Source organism: Elephantulus edwardii, unplaced genomic scaffold (assembly GCF_000299155.1).
Source record: "Elephantulus edwardii isolate Elephantulus edwardi_28Jun2011 unplaced genomic scaffold, EleEdw1.0 scaffold00088, whole genome shotgun sequence".
Taxonomy (NCBI): domain Eukaryota; kingdom Metazoa; phylum Chordata; class Mammalia; order Macroscelidea; family Macroscelididae; genus Elephantulus; species Elephantulus edwardii.
Genome location: NW_006399838.1, coordinates 6,455,742 through 6,479,846, shown reverse-complemented (window position 1 = coordinate 6,479,846; position 24,105 = coordinate 6,455,742). Strand labels below are relative to the sequence as shown.

The window sequence follows — 24,105 nt, the reverse complement described above, 5'->3', positions numbered from 1 at the left end:
TGTAGACTCTTGTGACCTTTAGGGATATTATTTCATTTACTAGTGACACAACACTACTAAGAACAGAAGCGTGCATATGTGCACTTAAGCATGCAGGCAGAGAGAGAGGTGTCTGTATAGGTGTGTGCATGAAACTATCCTCTATTCCTATCACTGGCCAAACATATTTGACAAATCTCCCAACTCTTCAGAGAGTCATTCTAGGTACTCTGTATAATTAATCAGATGAACTACTCACACAAAAATTTCATTATGTCTCATCCTTCCTGCCTTTCCATTAGGACTCTGAATTGAATCTAGTTTTTAAGAGGAACAGAACTCATTTATTCTCATGTCCCTGTTCTTTCTTTAAAAAAAAAAACAAATCCAAAAACTAACAGAAAATGTAACAGCACCAAAGAAAGTTCTACACCACTATCTTGAAGGGCAGCTTTAAGCTTTAGGATGATTGCTGGAATGATGAGTACAAAGGAACGTTTCCAATGTGGAGTGGTGGCCAAATGTCTCAAATCTCTATGCAGGCTTCACTTAAGTAAATTACACGACTCTGCAATGCATATCATCAAGGTGATGGCCAAAAATGAGATTTCCCTTCTTCGTTTCCTTTATCATCCAAATGTCCAAGGGGTTTGACAAGCCAGCAGCAATAAGCCCGCACTCTCTCCCTCTCAGTTTCCAGGACACCAGTTAAATGCAAAGGTTCAAAGACCTGTTCCAAGCACTCTGCTTGCTACCTAAGCCCTCTAATTCATGTGGTTTATTTTTAAATCTAGGAAAAGTATTTCATCAGCAGGGCCCTGGCCCTCAGGGATAGCTAGATGGTCAAATTTAGCAGGTGGCAAACCTGACTAAGCATTTAAACGACCTACAGAATCTTGTTGAAATGCAGATTTTTTTTTATTCTGGAAATCCAAGAGGACCTGAGATGTTTCACTTCTAAAAAAGTCCTAGATGGTAAAGGCCACACTGCTGGACCGTCAACCACATGTGGAGTAGCAAAGATCTAGCTAACAGACAATAACAAAATCATGCTTCGATGGGGAAATGCACCTTCAGATTTCTGGAAGGCTCACTCTCTAGGGTTCAAATCCAAAATGAGTCATGAAACGCAGTCCCGGGCAATAGGTGCTAACTATCAAAGGCTTGGTCTCCATGACTTTGACATGTTTTCCTTGTGTTTGTTCACCCACAGTGCAGGCAGTTAATGACTGGCATTGCCAAAATGGCACGCCATGGACATAAATGTACTGAAAATTCAGTAAACAAGAAAGGAAAACAAAACAGCTGCCATCAAGTTCCTTGAACTCATGAAGCTCCCACATTTGCAGAGAAAAATGGTATTTAATGGAGTTTTTACTTGTAGGCCTGTCTTCTAAGGCAGCTCTGGGTAGACTAAAACCACCAACACTTCAGTTAATATTATCACTGTTTGTGTCACCGAATGGCTCAGAATAGTAAAACTCAACCTCACTGCTTTCAATTCAGTCCCAACTCATAACTTGTCCTCTACTGGGTTTCCAAAGTTGTAAATTCTAGCAGGAGGGGTATACTCATCTTTCTCCCAAAGAGTTGAAGGTGGATTTGAACTTGTGGAATCACAGCTTCCTAGTTAGCAGCATAATTCCCTATGGACTAAACCACCGAAATGCCTGAATAGTAAAACTTCTCTAAACGGAACTGTTCTGGATGCAGAATTTATTGTCACTATGTACACAAAGGACTGTTTCACTGTACAGTTTTAATGAACCATGTATATGCAGTGACCTGATTTAAGCTCCAAGCACAAATTCCTTGGAGAAAAGATTTGAATACTGAAGAATGGTGTGATTAGAATATCAATAGGAATAAACAAACAGTAGTTTCAAGGCACTTGAGGGCACTTAAGGACAGAAGTTTTTCAACAAACTCCTTAAACTTCTGCTTATTCTCTTAAATTGTTCTGTAAATCCTTTCTTTAAAAGGTCAAGTTCAATCCAGGTCCTTTACCTGAAAACTAATGAGGTTTTAAAGTAGTCAGGAATGCATAAGTGGTGCGAAATTTGTCTGACCTGATGCAAAGAGCCTTCTAGAGCAACATTTTGTTTGTTTTTTGTTTTTATGATGATGATGATGATGATGATGTGTGTGTGTACCTTCAAATCAGATCTCACTGGTACAAGAGGAGATTGCCCCTCCTTCTGCAGCGGAGCATCTGGTGGATTCGAACTGCGCACCTCTGGGATTGCAGTGCAGCTTCTTGCCACTAGGCCAGCAGAGTTCCCTAGAACAATATATTTTGACAGAGCTTTTTCACTTTCGGCCACCTTGCCTCTTTTGATTCGCACCCACTGTGGGTCTCACTGGGAGTCTTCCTCGCCTTGGCTGACTTCCCATCTTTTTACAGGATAACTTCAGCCGTGGGTTTGAGTGTTTCGGAGATGAGGAGGATGACCCAGGACAGGGTTCCTGTTGGCTGCTCACAGCGTCACCACCAACAACGTTCTCTTAATTAGGACCCTACGTGGCACAGTAGATACAGAACCGAGCTGCTAACTGAAATGTTAGTGGTTAGGACCCACCAGTCACTCCAGGGAAGAAAAACGTGTTGATCAGCATACACGAAGATGTCAAGGTTTGGAAATCCGTGGGGCAGTTCTCCGCTTTTCCACCAACTCAAGAGCAGTATATTTCTTTTTTATTTTTAATTAATTGTAATGAAAGTTTACAGAGACTTAGGGTTTCCATTTATTCATTGTTGCACTTTTCTCCCTGCCCACTCCCTCCCCCCCCAGTTCGCTCTTCTCCTTGAAAAGTAAAATTCTTTCATTGTTATGCAATCCCTCCTCCCAGTCCACTCCACTGTGCAGCCTTCATTCTGGACTCCTGTCATGACAGTAATACCCAACCATGTATCCCTTTTAAACAGTTCTCTCCCTCATCTATTTCAATTCAGTATACATAATTTATCCCATCTTTCTCAGTGCGCCCCCAACCCCAATGTCAGTCCTGTTTTACAAGAGTGGCCATATGCAATATTTGTCCTTTTGTGACTGAGATATTTCACTAAGCATAATGTCCTCCGGGGTCACCCATTTTGCATAATAGTTCATAAGTTCCTTATTTTTCAATGCTGCGTAGTATTCCATTGTGTAACTATACCACAGCTTCTCTATCCATTCATTTGTTGATGGGCACTTGGGTTGTTTCCAACTCCTTGAATATTTCTAAGATCATATATTTCAGCATAATGGCAGAACCACTAGGAAATCTGTGAGCAGAGTGACTTTCTTCCATCTTTTCTGATGATTTTAAAATTATCAGACAGGAAAAACCAAGCACCTGAAGTTTGCTACCTAAAGAAGGACTTGTCATTGTAACTCCTCTATGTCTGACTGACTCACTCACTGCTCCTGGGTTGGAAAAGACTCACAGCTGACCGTCCAGAGGGTTTTCAGAGTGAACACCTGTCACTAGAGCTACAAGCCAGGGCAAAAAACCAGCCAAACACAAAGTGTTTCAAATAAACCACAAAATGTTAAACTAAGGTTAAATCATGGTCCATTTGAGCCATGATTTCATTCCTGCCGTCTATTTGCCTTTGGAGTAAAAAAACCGTGAGTTCAATTCCAGGTGCTAATACTATTAGCTTGAGCAGGGCTCAGTCAAACTCTCCAAGCTCCGTCCTTTAGCTGTAAAACAAACAGTAGAGTGTCCACCTGACGAAGCTGTGGCAGGGAGGGCTGAACAGGGCATAGTACATCACTGTTGTTCTTCTGTCAAGTCAGAATCAACCCACAGCTGATTCTCCAGTGGGTTTTCAGAGGCAGTAAATCATACAGGAGAAGACTGCCCATCATAGCTAGTACATAAATAAAGATGAAAGAAGAACTGAGGCTTTCAAATTGGGCTGTGGAAGAAGAGGAGGAATTTGCACAGATAACCCAAACTCTGTGTTCTGCTGGTAGTTCAAATCTACCAAAGGCTCCCCCAGGAGAAAGATGGGCCATCGTCTCCTATGTAATTTATAATCTCTAATGACCTAAACACTGTGACACTGAGGTGTCAAATGCAACAGTGGTCAACCATGATGGACAGTGTTTGGTGGAGCTCCCCGATTAGGACAAGCTTGGAAGCAGGAGTGGCATCCACTTCCGAAATAGTTTCTCTCCGGAAACTCTATGAACCTGGAGAAAGGATGAAAGTTATACAAGTGTCCAGGTCTTTTGTTCACAGGGTCACTATGAGTCGTCTACGACTTGATGGCACTTAACAACAACACCAACGACCCCCTGGAAGGTCAGCTACGAGTCAGTGCTGGCTCGATGGCAAAGAGAGTTTTGAGAACCAAAAGTTCTGCATCACATCAACAGTCAAGAGTACACGGACAGACAGATGGTGGCTGTGAAGGAGTGAGGCTGGCCAAGAGTGGAGACCCGGACTTGAGAGGAAAATGAGAATTCTCGCAGAACTAGCAATGGACACTCTCAGGTACCAACACATGTTGTTGTTGTTGTTGTTATGTGCCGTCGAGTCGCCTGCGACTCATAGCGACCCTATGTACAACAGCCCTAAACTCCTCTCTGTCCTGTGCCAATCGCACTGTCTCTGACACTCCCATCCCAATTATCAGTCACTGAATCAATCCACCTCATAGAGGGTCTTCCCCTCCTGTGCTGTCCCTCCACCCTCCCAAGCATGATGTCCCTCTCTAAGGACCGGTCTCTCCTCACAACATGTTCAAAGTATGTTAGACGGAGTGGAGGTAAATGAGAACCAAGATGCAGAGCATATAGGCAAATTTCAAAGGGCACACAGACCTCAACGTTACTCATCAACTTTAAAAAAAGAAAAACTCATCAACTCTTAAAAAAGAAAACAACAGCACAAAACAAAACCATTTCACCATGTCTGGACAGACTGGAAAACAATATTCACACAAAGGGCTTTTTGTTTCAGAGGCTGCTGTTGGGGTTTGGGTTTTGTTGGTAGATTTGGTTTGTGCCTATGTGGTTTTCACTCCCTCCCCCATCAACGCTGGTCTCTCGGGCACACGTCACGTTTACGACCTATCTGCTCAGCTGATGGACTGCAGGCAGAAAGAAGTCTTCTTTTCAGCAAGGGTTGCCCTAAACAAGAGACAAGCTGGAGAACCAAAAAGGGGCAGTCTTGGCTACTCATTTATCACTGGCCATCCCACCCATCTCCCCATCTTCCTGCAGAACCTTGAGTTACCGTGAAAAAAAAGACGTGGCACCAAGCACCTCCTCCCGTGAGCCTGGAGAAGCATACTCATAAGCTGAGGAAAGCAGCTTTGCGGCTGCCTGCAGTGCTGGTTTTCTTCAGGGACTGAAGGGTTCTCGGTAGGCAGAACACACTGTACTCAATATTTAGATAATTATGTATTCTTTTCCTCTTGATGAAATCACAAGAAGCGTTAGTTGGGTGGAATGAAAATCCACCTAGTTTAAAATAATATCAACTTCCCTCTAAAGAAAAGGACAGAATGTCTTGTGTTTTTTGCTAATTTTTCCTTGTTGTGATACCTTAAAAGGATGAGAGAGGTGTAGGTGAAAAATGCCATGGATATTCCTGATAATAGCCGCTAGAGATATTTCTGGTAATTTGGGTTCTTTGGCGCGACTACTTTTACTTTTGTAAAAATCTGTCGTGAGGCTGGAACAGCATGGCCCTTATGGAAATACAACAGAAAGTGTTTGCATATATACACAGAGGGTCACATGAGATGGAAATTACTTGATGGCAACAAGTTTGGGGTGTTTTTCTGTTTGGTTGGCAGATTTAATTTTTATTCTTGACTTATATTCATGTCAAATCATTCAATAAATACTTTTTACCCTAAAACTGTAGCCAGGTAAACCTTCAACTACATTGCTCAAAAAACCTTTCTTTTCACCCTATTTCAATGGTCCTCCTCATCCCCTTACAGTTAAGCCTTATCTTCTTTAAAGTGTGGAACAAAAACTAATCATTTAAAAAGCTCCAAAACCTTCTCAGGCTACCAGAAATTGGCATCTCTACTTTCTATAGTATAAAATACAGATTATGTACCAGCAAATATTCACACAGTTTCTAGAGTGGGGAGATTCTTCCGTTTGCTCACAAAAGCACACAACCTCAGCTGAGAGAACAAATCAATTCAACAAGCATTTATCACGCACCAATCTGACTGCAGAACTTCTCAGAAAGCAATACACCAGCCTACCGGAGCTGACTTTTAGAGAAAGCTGGATTATGTGAGCCTCTCTGCTTTCACACCAGAAACAAATCATGAGCAAAGGAGCCCCCACGTCCCTCAGTCAGCAGCAGAGGAGTAGTTCATACAGGAAACATACAACCAGCCCGAGGTGTGCCTGCTCTGTTTCCTAAACAGAAAATAAAGTTCTTCTTTTTTTCTAGAAAAGTGTTAATTTTATTTCTTCTATAAAAGCCATAATGCCACTTCATATTCAGCAACTAATTTCCCACAAATCAACCTTCAGAATGATGACTGTGAACAAGTAAAAAGAACTATGTATTGACACAGGTTATAACATCAATGCTTTAATGAATTACACACTTAAACTTATCAGGGATCAACTAAAAATAGCTGACTAAATAAATCAACTAAAAATACCTGTGACTTTCTGAGTCCTTATCAGGAGAGTAAACCATCAGTCACTACAACTTTCTTCAGAATTGAAATTTCCTTTTCTTTCAAGAAAAACACAGGGCAGTAAAACATTCTGTTGTATTGAATAGAACTAAACATGGTTCAAGAATAGTACAACACTGCATATAGTTATAAAGAAACTTAATTTGGTTTTAGTTGTATTTTTGATATATTTGAACTTAATATAGCAGAATCACTGTAACTAAGATTTCTGGTCAACTTATCAGTTTGTAATAAGTTTTTTCAAATTAATTTTAATGAAAATTTACAGAGACTAAGGGTTTCCAGTCATTCATTGTTGCACTTTTCTTCCTACCCCCCAATTTTCTTTTCTCCTTGAAAAGAATGAAAAACTCTTTCATTGTTATACAACCCCTCCCCCCACCTCCTAAACCTCACATCTAACACAATTAAATTCATTCAACAGAAGAAAAAAAATAATTCTAAATAAGAGTTTGCATGAACCAATCTGTCTGAAGAGCAAAAAATGGGCCTCAGGGGCAGAGGGCCATGACTGACTCTCTGAGAAGGCCAGAGAGAGTAAGAACAGTAGAGGCCCCTAACGGTCCAGAGCAGAAAGCAGAGTAAAAGCCCGTAGCCCAGCCCCACAGTGTCTCTGGAGACCCACCAATCACAGGAGATTTGTTTATTTGTTGTTGACATACAGACTCACAGTTGCAGTACTGAGAACAGAGGTTTATTGATTATGTAAGCTGGAGAGTGGGGGAGGCAACGCATATAACTCAATACAAGTCCAAGTTTCAGCCCAACTTCCAAGGCACAATTCGTCCACTAGTCCAGGCTCCGGTGTCAGTTCAGCAGTCAAATCCAAATCAACCAGCATAGTGTGCCTCAGAGCAGTTCAGCTGCTCGTCAGTCAGTTTCTCCTTCAAGCATCAGCAAGAACAGGAAAAACTTTCAACTGTGGCCTTTATTCCAGGGTTCTGCTTACACCTTGCCACAGTTTCTCCACCATCAGCAGGGTCTCGCCACCTGGGCCTCACTTTCAACAGGATCTTGCTCCAGTCTCTCTCAAGTCTTGCCACTGTAAGTCTTGCTTGCTTGAAGTCTCGCTACAATGTGGAAAGCCTAACTCCCTATACATTCCTCTACATTTAGTGTGGGCCACCTAGAAGAATTTATTTAAGTAATTAAGAAGGAGAATTGATGCCTTTGAGCTGTGGTGCTGGAGAAAAATACTGACTATACCATGGACTATTAAGAGAACAAACAGGTCCATCCTGGAGTGAGTGAAAGCAGACTGCTCCTTGGAGGCAAGGATTCTGAAGTTTCATCTGACATACCTGGGACATGTTGCAAGAAGAGATCAGTCCTTGGAGAGGGAAGTCATGCTTAGGAGGGTGTAGGGACAGCACAAGAGCGGAAAACCCTCGATGAGATGGATTGATTCAGTGACTAGGGTAATGGGGGAAGGTGTATTGGAGACAAAAAGAATGGCACAGGACAGAGCAGGATTTAGGGCTGTTGTACACAAGGTTACTATGAGTCGCCAGTGATTCAACGATACTTAACAGTAACAACAACAAACAAAAATCGAACTTATTCCACTGAGAGAGGACATTCCAAACTCAGCAAAACATAGAAATGATACACTCTTTTTTTTTGAAGTTGATATTTTTAGCCATCTGCTCTGGATTGGCCTTTGAGAAGCAGTAAAGTGATGCCACTGACCTCAAGGAACTCAGAGTTTAGAATGGGAAACAGCCAGACAGAAAATAACACAACACTGAGGTCAGAGAAAGGCACGCAGTGAGTGGCACCACGTGCTTGCACGGCCACTCCGATGGAGATGACTCCTTGGCCAAGTCTAAGGGTATGGGGTGTTAGCAAAAAGAAGGCGGGGCAGGAGAAGTGCCGGCAGCAAACCCCAGAATCTCAGAATGCTGGGGACACCTCCCACGCGTGGGGCTCCCAGAGCACACAGTGAGGCTCAGGACGGGCTCAAGTCCTGGCAGAAGGAGCAGCAAGGAAACCCAGCAACTGGCAAGTTGTCCTTGGGATGTAAGACGATATCTACTATACAGCTATAAGACTAATTTGAAGTCTTAAAGTTCCACTCAGGTGTGAGGCCACTCTGAAAACTGATGCGGGAGGTAGGGGGATCAAAGGAATGACACATCAGTGAAGGGACATTGGCATATCATCTCAATAACCAGCTTCCACTGAGTCAGTTCTGACTCAGATGATCCCATGCGTGACTCGTACAACTGTGGCCCACAGGTGTTTCAAGGTTCTGATGTTTCACAAGCAGCTTGCCAGACCTTTCCTCTGAGGCACCTCTGGGCAGGTTCTCATGGCCAAACATTATGGTTAACAGTCAAGTGTTTAACAGTTTGAAGCAGAGTACAGCCCGCAAACTCAGAACACCCTACTTAGGTACTAAACCTTGGCGTTTCCAGCAGGGGGAACGGGGAGAAATGCTTTGTTGCTTCAAAATCTTAACAAGATGATACACTGAAAGAAAAAGGAAACTTTCATTTCTGAAAAGGTAAAAGAAGTAACTACAAATGGTTAGAAGGGAGCTCTGATGACACAGTCCGTGGGGAGATGTGCTGCTAACTCAGAGGCCATGTCCCGCAGATGGTTCAAATCCCCAGCTGCCCCGTGGTACCAAGACGGGCAGTCTCCTCCTGGGTGATTTACAGCCTCCAGGAAAACTCACTGCAGGGTCAGCTAAGAGACGGTTCCAACTCAACGTCAATGAGATGTTGTGTATTGTTGTTGTTTTTTTTTTATTTTGACTGGTTAAATGGTATCTTTAATATCCTAGATATTAAAATAAAATGTTGTTGTTGTTCTTGTTACATGCCATCAAGTCGCCTGCGAATCATAGCGAACCCTATATACAATAGCCCTAAACCCTGCTCTATCCTGTGCTAATCTCATTGTCTCTGACACACCTACTCCATCACCCCAGTCACTGCATCAATCAATCTCATCGAGGGTCTTCCTCTCCTGCGCCATGCCTCCACACTCCCAAGCATGACATCCCTCTCCAAGGTCTGGTCCTGCCCTGCAACATGCCGAAAGTATGTCAGATGAAGCTTCAGAATCCTTGCCTCCAAGGAGCAACCTGGCTTCACCCTCCCCAGGATGAACCTGTTTGTTCTCCTAGCAGTCCATGGTACATTCAACACTCTTCTCCAACACCACAGCTCAAAGGCATCAATTCTTCTATCATCTCTAGTCATTCTTCAGCTCTCTGATGCATAACAAGTGATTGCAAAGACCATGGCCTGGATCAGGCACACCTTAGTCTCCAGAGTGACCTCATTGCTCTTCAGTACTTTGGAGAGGTCTCTGACAGCACTAAAATCCAAAATGACTGTCATAAGCTCATACAGCTAATGAATCGCAGGGCTAAGATATGAAGCCAGAGCCATCCGCCTGCTGGTCTGTCTAGCATCGATCCGATGCCCTGGGACCCTTCTCCAAGCCCTGCAGTGGTTCCTGGCATTGACTCCGGCTCAATGAGCAAAGTCCTACCCCCTTCACCCAGAAAGCCATTTTCCACATCCACACATCCATCTGTCAACTGAACAGCCCCATGAAGTCTTTCCTGGTCCTGCCACAAGCCCCCCATATAATCCTCTTCTCTCTTCCAACAATATGCTTTCTACCTTCTATTCACTCTGGGGTGGTGCATGCAATCCACTACTGAATGTACTTATTTACACATTTCACCACCAGAGACTACAAAGCATTTGCAGACAGAGGTCATACTTCATGTGTAGCTCTCAACCTTAAGGGCAGAATTTAGAGATATACACAAAGGCATGACCTCTGTCCTCAAACGGTTATCACCAAGTACTGTTGTTGTTGTTATGTGTTGTCAAGCTGCTCGCCAGAGAAGCATGTGACCTTAGGGTTGACAGTGCAACTACCTACAGACTATGCTACCTGAGCTCTCCCAAAAAAAAAACCAAGAGAGACATCAAAATTGAGGGAGTGCTTTGGAATAGCTGGTTCACAGAAACAGACAGAGGCAGGCCCAGATGGAGAACTGAGCTCAGTCATGCAGCCTCGCCCTCTTAGTTAAGACTCATTTTCAGCCATGAAAATGTTAAATTCTACTCCAACGATGCTGGTACAAATGTCAGCTCTCTAAGTTTTTCTCCAAATCCTCTCCCACCGCCGCCACTCAGGCCTCCCGCCTGTCTGGACAGGAGTCACTCCTCCACTGTGTACACTCCCACTATCTCCATGAGCACTTCCATTTTTAATCAATTTGCTATTTTGAGGTCAATTTTGACAATATTGATTCTCAAATTTTCCGTTGATTTCTTCACACACAACTTGAAATTGTAAGTAGAAGCTTGTCAAGTAAAAAACATCAAAAGCCAAAGCTCGGAAAATTAGTCAGATGTGCCTGAAAGCACATCCCAAGGTAAGATCTTTGGATCTTGGTGGGAACTGGATTTTGGGGGGGTTGTCGAGAGGTTTCTGCTTGGTAGGAAAGGGATGCTATCCTTGGAGTGGTGATTCTCATCAGGGATGATTCCACCCTCAAAGGATTTACCTTGGTAAAATGTGGAGATATTTGTGGTTGTTACAACAGATGGAGATGCTACAAAGTAGCATCTGTGGAGTTGAACATTCATGGCAGTCCCTCACAAGAAAGAATTCTACAGCCCAACACATAAACTATATGAAGTGCAGAAACTCCACAAGGGAGTGACAATGTGCTTTACTAAATGTGGTTCAGTTTCTCATCCTAAAAAATGGGTCTCCTACCACCCTGAGAAGGAAATAAGACAATATCTGAGCAAGCCCTCTGCACAAAGCATGCACTCAGAGCCAAGATTAGATCATTTGATTCCACCCTTCTTGAGAGAGGGAACTTCCCAGGCATATCTCATCTTCCTGCACAAAGATCACAGGTTTTGTCACCGGCACTCCACAAAGGTCCAAGAATACATTCTTAGGTTGGAAATTCTTGATTTCAAAAGAACCCAACCAAATAAACAAACGCCACTATTTATGTATAAAACATCAGATTCTCTTTAGACTTGCATCTTATTGTACAAGAAGTGAATAGCTCCGTCCATGATCATGGCTCACAGTTCCATTCTATTATTGCCACAAAACTGGCGTGGTATCACGACTATGAATAAGCTTACTATGCAACTGCTTTATCTTGCTGGATACGGTGCAGACGGGAACTCTCCCATGACAGCCTCAGCTCCTTCTAAACCTGATCAGTTTTGACAGGACTGATTCTCAAGCTTTCTTGCCATTGAATTCTTCAGAGATGACCTTAAATTGTAATTAAGAGCTTGCCAAGTCAAAACATCAAAAGCCAAATCTCTAGATAAATTAGCTACACCTACCTGGTAACACAGCTCAGGTCAAGGTCATTGGATCTTTATGCGATTGCATTTGGGACTTGGTGTTTTGGGTTTGTTTGTTGTTAGTTTTTTTACTTGTGTTTGTTGTTGTTGTTTTTAAACTTTCCTCAGTTTATGCAAGTCTGAACCAGTATGGAAATTCTGGTGATTCAAGAAATATTAAGATGAGCATTTATTATAGTGGCCCTATCAAAGGTTAATATAAAATAATAATAATATAAAATATTGTTATAAAATATTATAAAATATAAAATAATATAAAAGGTTAATGCCTTTTTTCCTGCATTAATCATTTTTGCAGATTCTGAAAGGTATCAGGATTTGAGGGCCAGAAAGAACCATTAGACTCATTAGAAGTGCAAATTCCTGGATCACACCCCAAACCCAGTGACTCAACATTTCAGAGGCTAGGACCTAGAAGTCTAGAGAACTAATATTTTCCCAAATGTTTGCTTTGCACACTGAAGTTTGCAAGCTGTTGCCTGGAGCCTGAATCCCATAAAGCCTTTTTGTCTCATTTGGTAAGTTTTCAGCCCAGGATTTGCATCAACAGACTCCTGATGATCGACTTACTATAAAATCCATGTTCACTACAAAAAGGAGGCAAAGTATTCCTTTAACCCTTTTTGTTCAAATATGCATGTCTGAAACAAGCAGATTAGTAGTTTATGAAAAATTCTGGAGAAACTTCAACTAAGACAAAAATTAATAACGAGAGAAAAAAAAAAATCTCAATTCTAGACTCACAATGTCCAGCAGCAGAGAGGTAGAACAGAGCCTTAGGAGAAAGTGTGGATTTTTAATTTAAAAAAAAAAATTTCTTTAAAAGCCAGTTCATAAGGATGGGGGTGTGGTATGAGTCACCTACTATGTGCCAGAATGGAGATACAATAATGAACTGAACAGAGAAGGTCTTTGGGCTCGTTGATAATTATCTATCAATTAAACAGAGAAGCTAGATAATGACAGGGAGTGGCAATGCCACGAACACAGTCAATGAGGCTGATGTGGTGAAGTCTGGTGAGGAGGAAGAATCACACGCCAAGCGCAATGCTCTCCTGTGGGCACTGACTTACACGGGTTAGAAATCCGAACAGGAGAAGACGACCATTCCTTAACTGATGCACTGAAACCACCAGACACACACACAGCTTTTGGTGAGCAGTGAAACATACTACAAACTCAACTCCCAGAGCTCGTATTCACCTCCAGAAACCCCTGAGCTATGTACAAAGATAATAAAAAGCTAGTTCCTCCAGGAGATGCCATTTTCCCTGACACCTCAAGGAAGAGAAGGACCCTGGCATGAGAAAATCGTCTAAGCAACAACTGTGACAGTCTGTAATGATTTGAGCTAGAAACGAGGTTCTCGTGAAATGATTCCAAAAATCCAGAGTGACAAGGATGTGCAGGGGGAGGGGGATTAATCATGGGGTTGTAGAATTTGATGGGGGGAGGGGAAGGGAAATTGAAAGAATTTGTTCTTGAAAACAATGTATTTGAATTTTGTAAATAAACCAGTGGAACATTTTTTTAAAATTTCAATTAAAAAAATAAAATCATATGGCAAGAAGCTGCACTGCAATCCTGAAAGCAAGCGGTTCGAGACCACTAGCTGCTCCTTGGGAGAAGGATGGGCTATCTCCTCCCATGTGATTAACTGTCTCTGAAAATCCACAGGAGGGTCAGCTGTAGGTCGCTCCCAACTCTATGGTACACCACACATACACACACACACTTTTTATTAAATATAAAACCATTTACAAGTACTAAATACAGTATCTTTAAAATAATACACTACTGGGACCTCTGGTGACCTAGTGGTAAGAAGCTGCACTGCAATCCCAGAGGTAAACAGTTTGAATCCACCAGATGCTCCATTGGAGAAGGATGGACAATCTTCTCCTGTACCAGTCAGATCTGATTTGATGGTATACACACACACACACACACACTAATACTCTACAGTCATGTCATTTGATAACAGAGGCCGGGACAATGAAGGGCCACAGTTCTCTATTAGATGAAATAATTAAGAAACATCTACATTTATCACTAATGCACAGAAGACACAGCATGTCTGGGAGAAGGAGAGCAAAGTGTTTAAATCTCCGCAGGGATGTATTCTTGTGGCAGAGCCCCGGGTAACACACATGTGGAAGCATTCAACCATGAACCAAAACGTCAGTGGTTCTAACACACTCAGAGGAAGAAAAGCTGGAAGATTTTGCTTCTAAAAGCTCAAAACCTTGAAATCCCATAGAGCATAGTTCAATTATTAAACACACGGGGTCATCGTCAGTCAGAACCAGTCGAGGGGCCACCGGAAAGGTGGTTTTGCTGTTGCTGTGTGCCGTCCAGGAGGAACCCACTCACAGCTGGTCTTCCAGGGACTGTAGAGTGCACAAGAGGAGACTGTCCGTCTTTTCACTTCACAATAACTGATGGCTTCAAACCACCTGCCTTTGAATGGCAGCACAACTCCTTAACCACTAGGTCCTCAGAGCTCCCCTGGAAAAGGACATGAGGCAGAACTGAGAGGGTAAATCACACACAAAGGCAGACTCGACCATGACAGAGCGCAGTGTCAGAAAATGGACTGGTGTGGAGGTAATGAGTTTTCCACGATCAAACGTGATCAAGGATGAGCTCAATGGCTGATAGGGTAAGTAAACGAGAGCGCCTGTGAGGGTCTTTGCGCCTTTGGAACTACACACGCTCACAGTACCTCTCTCTTACAAGCACTGGAGCCATTCAAAAGGCCCGTTTCCAAACCTGAGAGGGATGCTGAGGAAAACACCATACTCTTAATTTACACTGCCCTACTACCATGAAGTATATCCTTCCTTATCTCCAAGAGCCAATACACATATTCGAAAAAGGTACATTAAAAAAGAAGCTGAGCTCTCACTAATTCGAAATCTGTGGTTCATTTCTAGTGGTGTTTAAGCAGTAAACATTAAACAATTGTTTAGACTTATTAAAATAATTACTCTATTTTAACAAAACGCCTTTGAATTCATTAGGTTCTCAATAGGTGGCATGACAAGCGACAGCCAAGACCTTTAACGAGCAGACAGGTGGTCTTTTGCTGGTTTGCTTTTTAATCAGAACTATGTGCATAGGAAGATAGCTTCTTTATTAAAAATCTCAGCAGAAAATCAGTATTAAAAACAAAATCTATATCTGCACTGTTCGACAGATAGAGTAAAACACAGATGCCAAACTGCCACTTTTCTCACTTGAGACTAAAATGTTAAACAAGTTTAATCTTATAAGACAAAGATATCATAAAACAGACTTTGGTCTAAGATTATATACAACATTCATAAAAACTAGACTGTATAAGCGTTCTTCATATAAAATATTTATATTTCACATCTACATATGAAGATATTCTTCAGACAGTATCACCTTAATACAAACATAGTTTTTATTTATGGCATTCTGCATACTTTCAGACATATACTTAAAAACAACTTATAGTAAAAAAAAAAAATTATGACTCTATTGTTGTATAGAGAGAACTCTGTTGGCCTAGTGGATAGAAAAAGTTATGCTACCAAGCCAAAGGTGGGTGATTTTAATCTGTGGCCCTCAGGTCTGCTTTTAATTGGTTTTGGTCCGACATTCTTCTAGGTGGTACAGCACTGGTCTGTCCATTTGCTGTACAAAGGTAACTCGTGGTTGCTGTGATGCTAAACACTGTGACATGGATGTGTAAATATGATAATGGTCACCCATGGTGGACAGTGTTTAGTGGGGCTCCCCGATTAAAACAAGCTTGGAAGCAGGAGTGGCATCCACCTCCCAAATAGCTTGCCTCTGGAAACTCTATGAACGTGGAGAAAGGATGAAAGTTATACACGTGTTCGGGTCTCTCATTCATAGGGTCGCTATGAGTCGTCTATGACTCGACAGCACTTAAAAACAACAACAACAACAACTATTGTTGTTGTTGTTGTTATACATCATCGAGTTGGAACTGACTCATAGCTGACCCTCCATCAGGCTTTCAGGGCAGTAAATTGAATGAGAGTTGACTTCCCATCCCCCTCTGGCAGGTCAGCTAGTCAGTTCAATGAACATCTGGGTTGTGAGTGCAACTCTTTACCACTAAGCCACCAGAGCTCCTGTATTAAAGACAAATAAAATCCTATTATGACTCTACTAGGATAACTCATTAAAAGAGAATTATGATTGATCCTTCCAGAAAGTACTATGTTCACATAATTATTCATAAAATCATCCATTACTTTATGAATGCCAAAGGCCAGTTTACAAAAAAAATAAATAATTGAAATCAAGGATTTAATACTTAAACTTCAAGTATTTCTCATAGAACTTGTTTGTAAAAGAACTTCCCCTTAATGCTATAAAACGTCTATTTATACTCCCAGATTTTAGAAACATGTATATTCGATAAAAGTGAAACAAGAAATACAGTGTTAATAATCATTGCTCAAGTCCATTTTCCTTAAATTAAAACTTATGCTTTAAAAATTAACCTTTAATCTGCCAGACTCCAGATGACAAGAGATTTGGGTTGTTGTTGTTGTTGTTGTTGTTGTTATGTGCCATCAAGTTGCTTGCAACCATGCTCTATCCCTTGCCAACCTTATTGTCTCTGACACCCCTACCCCTTTTACCCCAGTGACAGAATCTATCCATCTCATGAAGGGTCTTCCTCTCTTGCACTGTCCCTCCACCTTCCAAGCATGGCGTCTCTCTCTAAGAACTGATCCTGCCTTGCAACATGCCCAAAATATGTCAGATGGAGTTTCAGAATTCTTGCCTCCAAGCAGCAGCCTGGCTTCACCCTCTCAAGGACACACCTGTTTATTCTCCTGGCAGTCTATGGTACATTCAATACTCTTCTCCAGCACCACAGCTCAAAGGCATCAACTCTCCTTCTATCTTCCCTAGTCATCGTCCAGCTTTCTGATGCACAACAAGTAATGGCAAAGACTATGGCCTGTATCAGGTGCACCTTAGTCTCCAGACTGACATCATTGCTCCTCAGTACCTTGGAGAGGTCTCTGACAGCAGACTTTCCCAATGCAATGCATCTTTTAACTTCCCGGCTGCTGGCACCAAGAGTGTTGACTGTCGAGACAAGCACACTGATCCAGGTTAGTGATCTCAAAAGCTCACAAGTGTGTTCTGAAGTGGTGCCTCCTGACCTCATCTGGTTGCCCTAAAACAGAACCCTTAATTGGAAAGAGATGTCTACTTCTTTGGATAAATTTTATAAGAACACATACTACTTTCACCTAAAAAAATCTTCTAATAGAAAAGCTGAGATGACAAAGAAGCAATACAAACGTCCAAGCCCCAAGTTCAAAGCAGTCTCTAGTCTATGATTCCCAGTCTCCCCTCAGCTTGGCAGGTGTCAACCTTTTTATCAACTGATAAGAGATTTTCATCCTTTAGAATAATAATGTTAACAGCATAAGCGTTAAACATCCTTCTCTTCTAAAAAGACCTAAGACCCCTTGCCATTTATTTTTGGTTTTGTTTTCCTTGTTGTGAGGTGATAAGAAAACAGAGACCACTCTGGATTTTCTGAAACTTCTCAGCCTTAAATTAATCCCCTTGTCATCCTCTCTTCTAAGAGTTTATCCTCTCTTCTAAGAGTGGATAATGTGATGAACGGTCTCCCAAATGCACATTCTACACGTAGGAAGCAAAGCCCAATGGAACGGGCCAAAGAAACAGCTCCATAAAACAATCACCGGGCCGCAGTTATTACTCCACACTGACAACAAATGACAAGTCATCTTGTGTCTAAATCAGAGCTAAATTCATTAGCCCACGTTACTTCACAAGTTCAATCCAATTTCTCAAAAATGCAGCAGCACAAGCTTCCAACATAATTATCTTCTTTGAAAGTTTTTAAAAGCCTTTGCTGAGACACTTTCTGTGTCAGACAGCATCAACATCAAGGGAAGAGCCTTGGTAACACTACATTCTGTCTAATTCCAGGGGATGACATTTCTTAAAAAATCATCTTTTCTTGTAAGGGGAAAAAAATGTTCCCTGGACTGGACACTGAAGGGAACCTCTCAATATCTTAAATGGGAGTTTAATTAAATGTGTTCCCATCAACAGTTGGGTTTAAAAAAGAAAAGATTCTCTAGAACACGTACATCTACATGACATGGGCAATAATTTTAACCAACAGGGAGACGTCTTAGGCTCAGATGCAGTATTTTAAAAAACAGAGCACTAGTGAGAGCTATTCTGTATTGGAAACGCCATCCCCTAATGTAACAATTCGGAAGAGTCAGGGTTCTTTCCTGGAAAATAATCGGGAGGAAATGGTTTGCTTTGAAGATATTCTGAGAGCTCACTCACCAAAACTCCCCAAAGTTTAAATCCAAAACCAGTTCACTTCCATTTCCTCTTGACAATCAGAAAGAGAAATTCACCCACACGTTTAAAACTACTGATTTTTTTTATGACTTAATGAAGAGAAAACAAACTTGAAATACATTTTTGGGGTTATTTTGTAAGGTGTGAAAAGCAGATAAAAATAGAGGAATGGCCTTTACTGTTTAGCCAAGGCTCAACTCTCCCGTCTGACTTCAAATGACTTCCTACCTTGTCAAATCCGTTGCTGCCATCAGGTCTTTGCTGTGTGGTGAGGTAGCCAGCTTTCTCAACACTTCACCAAAACTCATTTAACTCTCGCCCTAGGCCAGTAACAAATCTCCTTTTCCAGCTGCTAGTTTAATAGCTTAGATTTCTAAAGTAAATGGAACCCGCTGCTCCTTTGAAAACCAGTTCTGACAGTGATTAAAGGAAATGAAACCCCTCAAAGGGCTTCTACCAGACAACTTCAGAATCTGTGTATCATCTATAAACAGTATAACGCATAATGAAGGGAAATACCCAAATCACAGAGCCCAGTCTAGCAAAGGGACAACTCAGATAGTTAAGAGAAGAGGGCAAGCCCATTGACAGGTATTTTACTTGGGTTAAAATATGTTAAGAGGCATTTATGAGCCAGTATAGACAACACTGCTATTCAGCAGTCATGAAACCAAAGCACACACAGCCATGTTCAAGTGCAGTGAACTCACCTTGTAAACTTGTCCATAGGTTCCATTGCCAACCAGTTCCACCAACTCAAAGATCCCTGCGGGGTCCTGGAACAAATGAAAGACAAAGTCAAAACAATGCTTGAGGCATTGTCGTAGCCAAAAGCAAACACTGCTTTTAGCTCGGAGGAGCTCTAGGGTTCTAACGTTAAAGAGCATGAGCATTTAAAATGTGATGCTGCTGCAGTAATAAAATTTGGCTTGTGGTATCTGGAGTTGTTGGGTTTGTTTGTTTTTATCCCTGTGTGTTTAAATTATACAGAAGTTGTGGCTTCAACTGAAACAAGAAAAGAGTTGACACATCAAAGATGAAATGAGAAAAAAAAATCATCATACAGGGAGCTCTGGTGGCCTACTGGCAAGAAGCTACACTGCAGTCCCAAAGGCATGTGGTTCGAGGCCACCAGCTGTTCTGTGGAAAAAGGATGGGCAATCTCCTCCCCATGTGATTAACTGCCTCTGAAAATCCTCTGAAGGGTCAGCTATGAGTCGGTTCCAACTCAGTGGTACACGACATTGTGACTGTTGTTTTTATGGGCTGTCTAGGACAACCTCATAGCTGACCCTCCAGCAGGATTTCAGAGGCAGTAAACTGCACAGCAGGAGAACGGCCATCTTTCTTCCTCAGACCTCTTGATGGATTTGAACCGTGTGTCTTTGGGTTGGCAGAGCAGCTCCTTACCCACTAGGCCACCTACTCAGAGAGTTCTATTTCTCAGCTACTTCTCTTTGCATTTTCAAGCTTTGCATGGAAACACAGCCAGCATTAAGCAGGGGATACTGCTACACTGTAAGACAATTTACCCTGGTCAAGAGTGGGCCAAATAATGGCATAACATAAACTACCTCCTCAGAATGTTCTTCTTCTCATTCATTCTCCATATCTGTAATGACGCCTCTGCAAAATACACTTCTGCAAGATGACCTCTAGGTCAATATTCTAACTGCAAGATTTAGAATGCAAACTGGAGACATACACAAAATAGGAAAATACTCCGTTTCCATCATCAAACCCGTATCTGCTACGCTTCAGACTCTGCTAAACATGACTCAACAAATACCCAGTATCTACATGGTTGTTATGTCAACCCTGTATCCTTGATTTGGGGACACAACTCCTTACTTATCACTAAGCCTTTAGTTGGGAGCTGTGGTGACCTCGTAGTTAGAAGCTGCACTGCAATCCCAAAGGCATGCGGTTCAAGGTCACCAAATGCTCTGCAGGAGAAGACTAGGCAATCTCCTCCCGTGAGATTTACTGTCTCAAAAACCCACTGGAAGGTTAGCTATGGGTCAGTTCCAGATGATTTATCCTGAAAAAGTGAAAAGGGGGAGAAAAAAAATCTGTCTATAAAATCCAACTCGAAGGCAGAAATTTACTTTGATCCCTACTGACTCTGAACTGGAAATTGGTTTCTTAAAGGCCTAAATCAGGAGACACAAATCCAAATGCCCAGAAAGACCAGGCAAATAACATGAATGAATGAATGAATGAATGAATGAATGAAGGAGCCAGAGGGTGGATTCGAACCAGAGAACATGCAGCTTTTGCGTTAGCAGTACACGATCCTATGCACTATGCCACCCACACTCCCTGAAAATATGTTGCTGCTGCTCCTGTGGTGGTTGTTGTTATGTCCCCCCAAACAGAGCATTTTCTTTAATGTTAGGTCCTTTGGTGGGAAATGAGTCATCTGCACTGCTAACCAAAAGATTCATAGTTCAAATCTGCCAGCCACACTGTGGAAGAAAGATGGGTCGCCACCTCCTATAAATATTCATCCCCTTAGAAACCTAGTGGAGGGTCGCTAAGAGTCAGAATCAACGTGACAGCAGTGGGCTTGGTTGGAGTTCAGCTGGCAAAGTAAGATTTTTCCTTTTTTTAAATTTTTAAATTTTTTAATTAATGATTTTTATATTAATGATTTAATCGCCCAGGTTTGCTCCACCCAGGGGGGCTGTGTTCCTTTGGCCAGAGAGGATGAAAGGCACCCAAGCGTCAAGGACTCTCCTTTATAGGGTCGCTATGAGTCGCCTACGGCACTTGACAACAATAACATCAACAGAGAGAGAACGAGAGAGAGAGAGAGAGAGAGAGAGAGAGAGAGAGAGAGAGATCAGCTGGCCCAGTGAAGAAAAAACGATGTGACCAAGACCAAGGTGGGTGACTTTTAGTTCGTGGCCCTCAGGCTAGTTTTTCATTGTTTTTGTTCAGACATTTCTCTAGGTCGTATAGCCCTGGTGTACAAGTTGCCATCCTGCTGCCTGTAGTTGGTGTGAGGCTGAACCCTGTGACACAGATGTGTCAAATGCGTTAACGGTTGGTTACCCAATGTGGACAGAGAGTGGGGTGGAGCTCCTCATTGAACAAGCTTGGAAGGAGGAGTGGCATCCACTTCCATAATAGCTTGCCTCCGGAAACCCTATGAACCTGGAGAGAGGATGAAAGGCACCCAAGCGTCGAGGACTCTCCTTCATAGGGTCGCTATGAGTCGCCTGCGACTCGACGGCACTTAACAACAACGATTTTTAATGCAACATATATATTTTACAGCATATTACTCCCATTTAATTCCCCCCTCCATTCATTCATTGTTGCATTTTCCTCCCTGCCCACCCCTACTCCCCAGTTTGTTTTTCTCTTTGCAGAAAAAAAAATTCTTTGTCATACAATCCCCATCCCAGTCCACAGCCCACTTTGATATGCCTTTCTTTTCCTGCAATCTTGTCATGAAAATAATACCTAATCCTATATTCCTTCATTTTTAAATGTGAGGCATCGACTAAACTCACCTGCCGCTATTGCTGACAGATATGTAAAACAGTACCGCCACTGGGGAACGGGCGCCCGCTTTCCCCAAAAGGCTGCGAGGAGAACTACAACACAGATCAGCGATTTCCATCCTCGGCACACACTCAAGCAGTGAAGGTAAAAACATGAAAAGAAACCCATACACCAGTGCTCCCAGCAGCCCTTTTGCCAACAGCCTAAATGGATAAACAACCAAAATTAATTACTGAATTACTGAATAAACAAAATGGAACAACTGCAGTGCAGTACAACTCAACCACAAAAAGAAATGAAGTCCTGAGGCATGCCACAATAGGATGAACCCCAAAACATAATCCCTCTCCTCTTCTTTCATACCGTGTTCTCTCTCTCTCTCTCTCTCTCTCTCCTATTCTGTCTCCTTCTCCCTCTCCCTCCCTTCCTCCGTGTGTGTGTGTGTGTGTGTGTGTGTGTGTCTGTCTGTCTGTCCAGTGTGGACCAAGACAGAGCAGACCCTCCAGCTAGTTTCCAAGCTTCAAAATTTTACAGGAGGAGATGGTCCATCTTTCTGAAGCTAAAACCCACAGGTGGATTCGAACCACAAAGACATGCAGCTCTTGCGTTAGAAGTGCACCACCCTATGAACTATGCCACCCACACTCCCCAAAAATATGTTGCTTTGCTGCTGCTGCTGCTGTTGTGTACCGCAGAGTCGGGATCAATCTCAAGCTGACACGGGAGCAGACTGCCCAAGCTTCTCCCATGGAGCACCTGGTGGCCTAGAACCGTGTGGCTTCGGGATTCCAGCACAGCTCCTTGCCACTAGGCCACCAGAGCTCCCTCCTTGGGAATATAGTAAGTGAAGTAAGTTGATCTCAGAAGGACAAATCCTGTAGGATCTCACTTACATCAAACAGGTAACTATCTAGAAATTCTAGAAATCAAAGTGGTTGTCGGGCCTTAGAAGGAAGGGGAGGGTGCAGTTTTTGCTTAGGAGGCACTGAGGTTATGTTAATAAACTTGGAATGATTTGGAAAAAATACCGCCTGAACCATGTGATGCTGTAATCAGTGTCACTGAACTGTACATGTAGAAATTGTTGCAATGGCCTATAATCTGTTATATACATTTTCATCACAATAAAGTGAGAGAGAAAAAGATATAGAGAAAGAGAAAAAGAGAAAGAAAGGAGGAGAGAGAGAAAGATAGAGAGAGAAGGAAGAGAGGAGAGGGAGAGGGAGAGGAGACCATCTATCTGCTTGTTATCTGGAGGAGAGAGACCTTGGAGAAAGACATCATAGTGGGTGAAGTGGAGAGTCGGAGGAAGAGAAGATCCTCCTCACGGAGAGAGGCTGGCACAGTGAGCAGAGCACTATGTGGAGACCCAGCAGAGGAGCTGTGGGATCAGACATGGTTGCGTTCTGCTGGGCACTGGGTTTCTATGAGTCACAGTAATTTCGATGCTAACTGAGAACAATATGTCTTCAAAGACTCTGTATCTGAAACAATAGAACCAGAAAACCAAGAAAGAAGGGAGAAAACACATTAAGGATACAGTCACATTACCACGCTCGCAGTAAGAGGGGCAAGAACCAGATGCTCTGCTGAAAAAGGAGGAACAATTTCCTCCTGTACCAGTCAGATCTGATTTGACGGTACACACACACAAACAAGAAAATAAAATACAAGCTAATTTTTTTTTAAAAAAGAAGGACAAGAACCACCACAGTCAAGGCGCACGTCCTCCAGTTATCAAGAAGTCCAGAAGTTCGAGCTCTGCCCTGTTTGCCTGGGGAGAAGGCCCAGAGTTTTAGGCAGAACCCTGAGACAGAAAGATGATGGCTGGAGTATAAGCACCCTCAGCTGGGCCAACACCCCAATGTAGGACACACCGTCAGAACCACCTGGGAGTCATCGGGAGAAGAAGGACAAATTTAGCTTGTTAAACTACCAAGCTATTAGAGTAGCAGGTTTTATTACAAATAGAATTAGAAAGAAATGAGAAAACGGAGAAGGGGAAAAAAATAGCCCATAAATGGTGGCAGCTGCTGTTTGTGTCTAAGCTGTTTTACCAGGAGTTTGTTTGCTCAGTGGTGTTTCTGCAACAAACTGGGAGAGAGAGGTTCTACATTGCCTGAAATATCGCAATTGTGTTTTCAACATTCTTGCCTACAGAAAATATGAGAGAGAGAGAGAGAAGAGGGGAGGGGGGAG

At 42.4% G+C, this 24,105-nt stretch overlaps 1 protein-coding gene across 2 annotated transcripts in view; it reads right to left on the bottom strand.

Moving 5' to 3' along the window:
- The window catches only part of TNIK (TRAF2 and NCK interacting kinase), a 533,511-nt gene that overhangs the window by 388,641 nt on the left and 120,765 nt on the right, over positions 1–24,105 (bottom strand). For both annotated transcript variants that reach the window (XM_006890356.1, XM_006890357.1), the window contains exon 2: positions 19,104–19,169. In XM_006890356.1, coding sequence (XP_006890418.1) covers positions 19,104–19,169 — 66 coding nt within the window. The remainder of the gene's footprint in view (positions 1–19,103; positions 19,170–24,105) is intronic.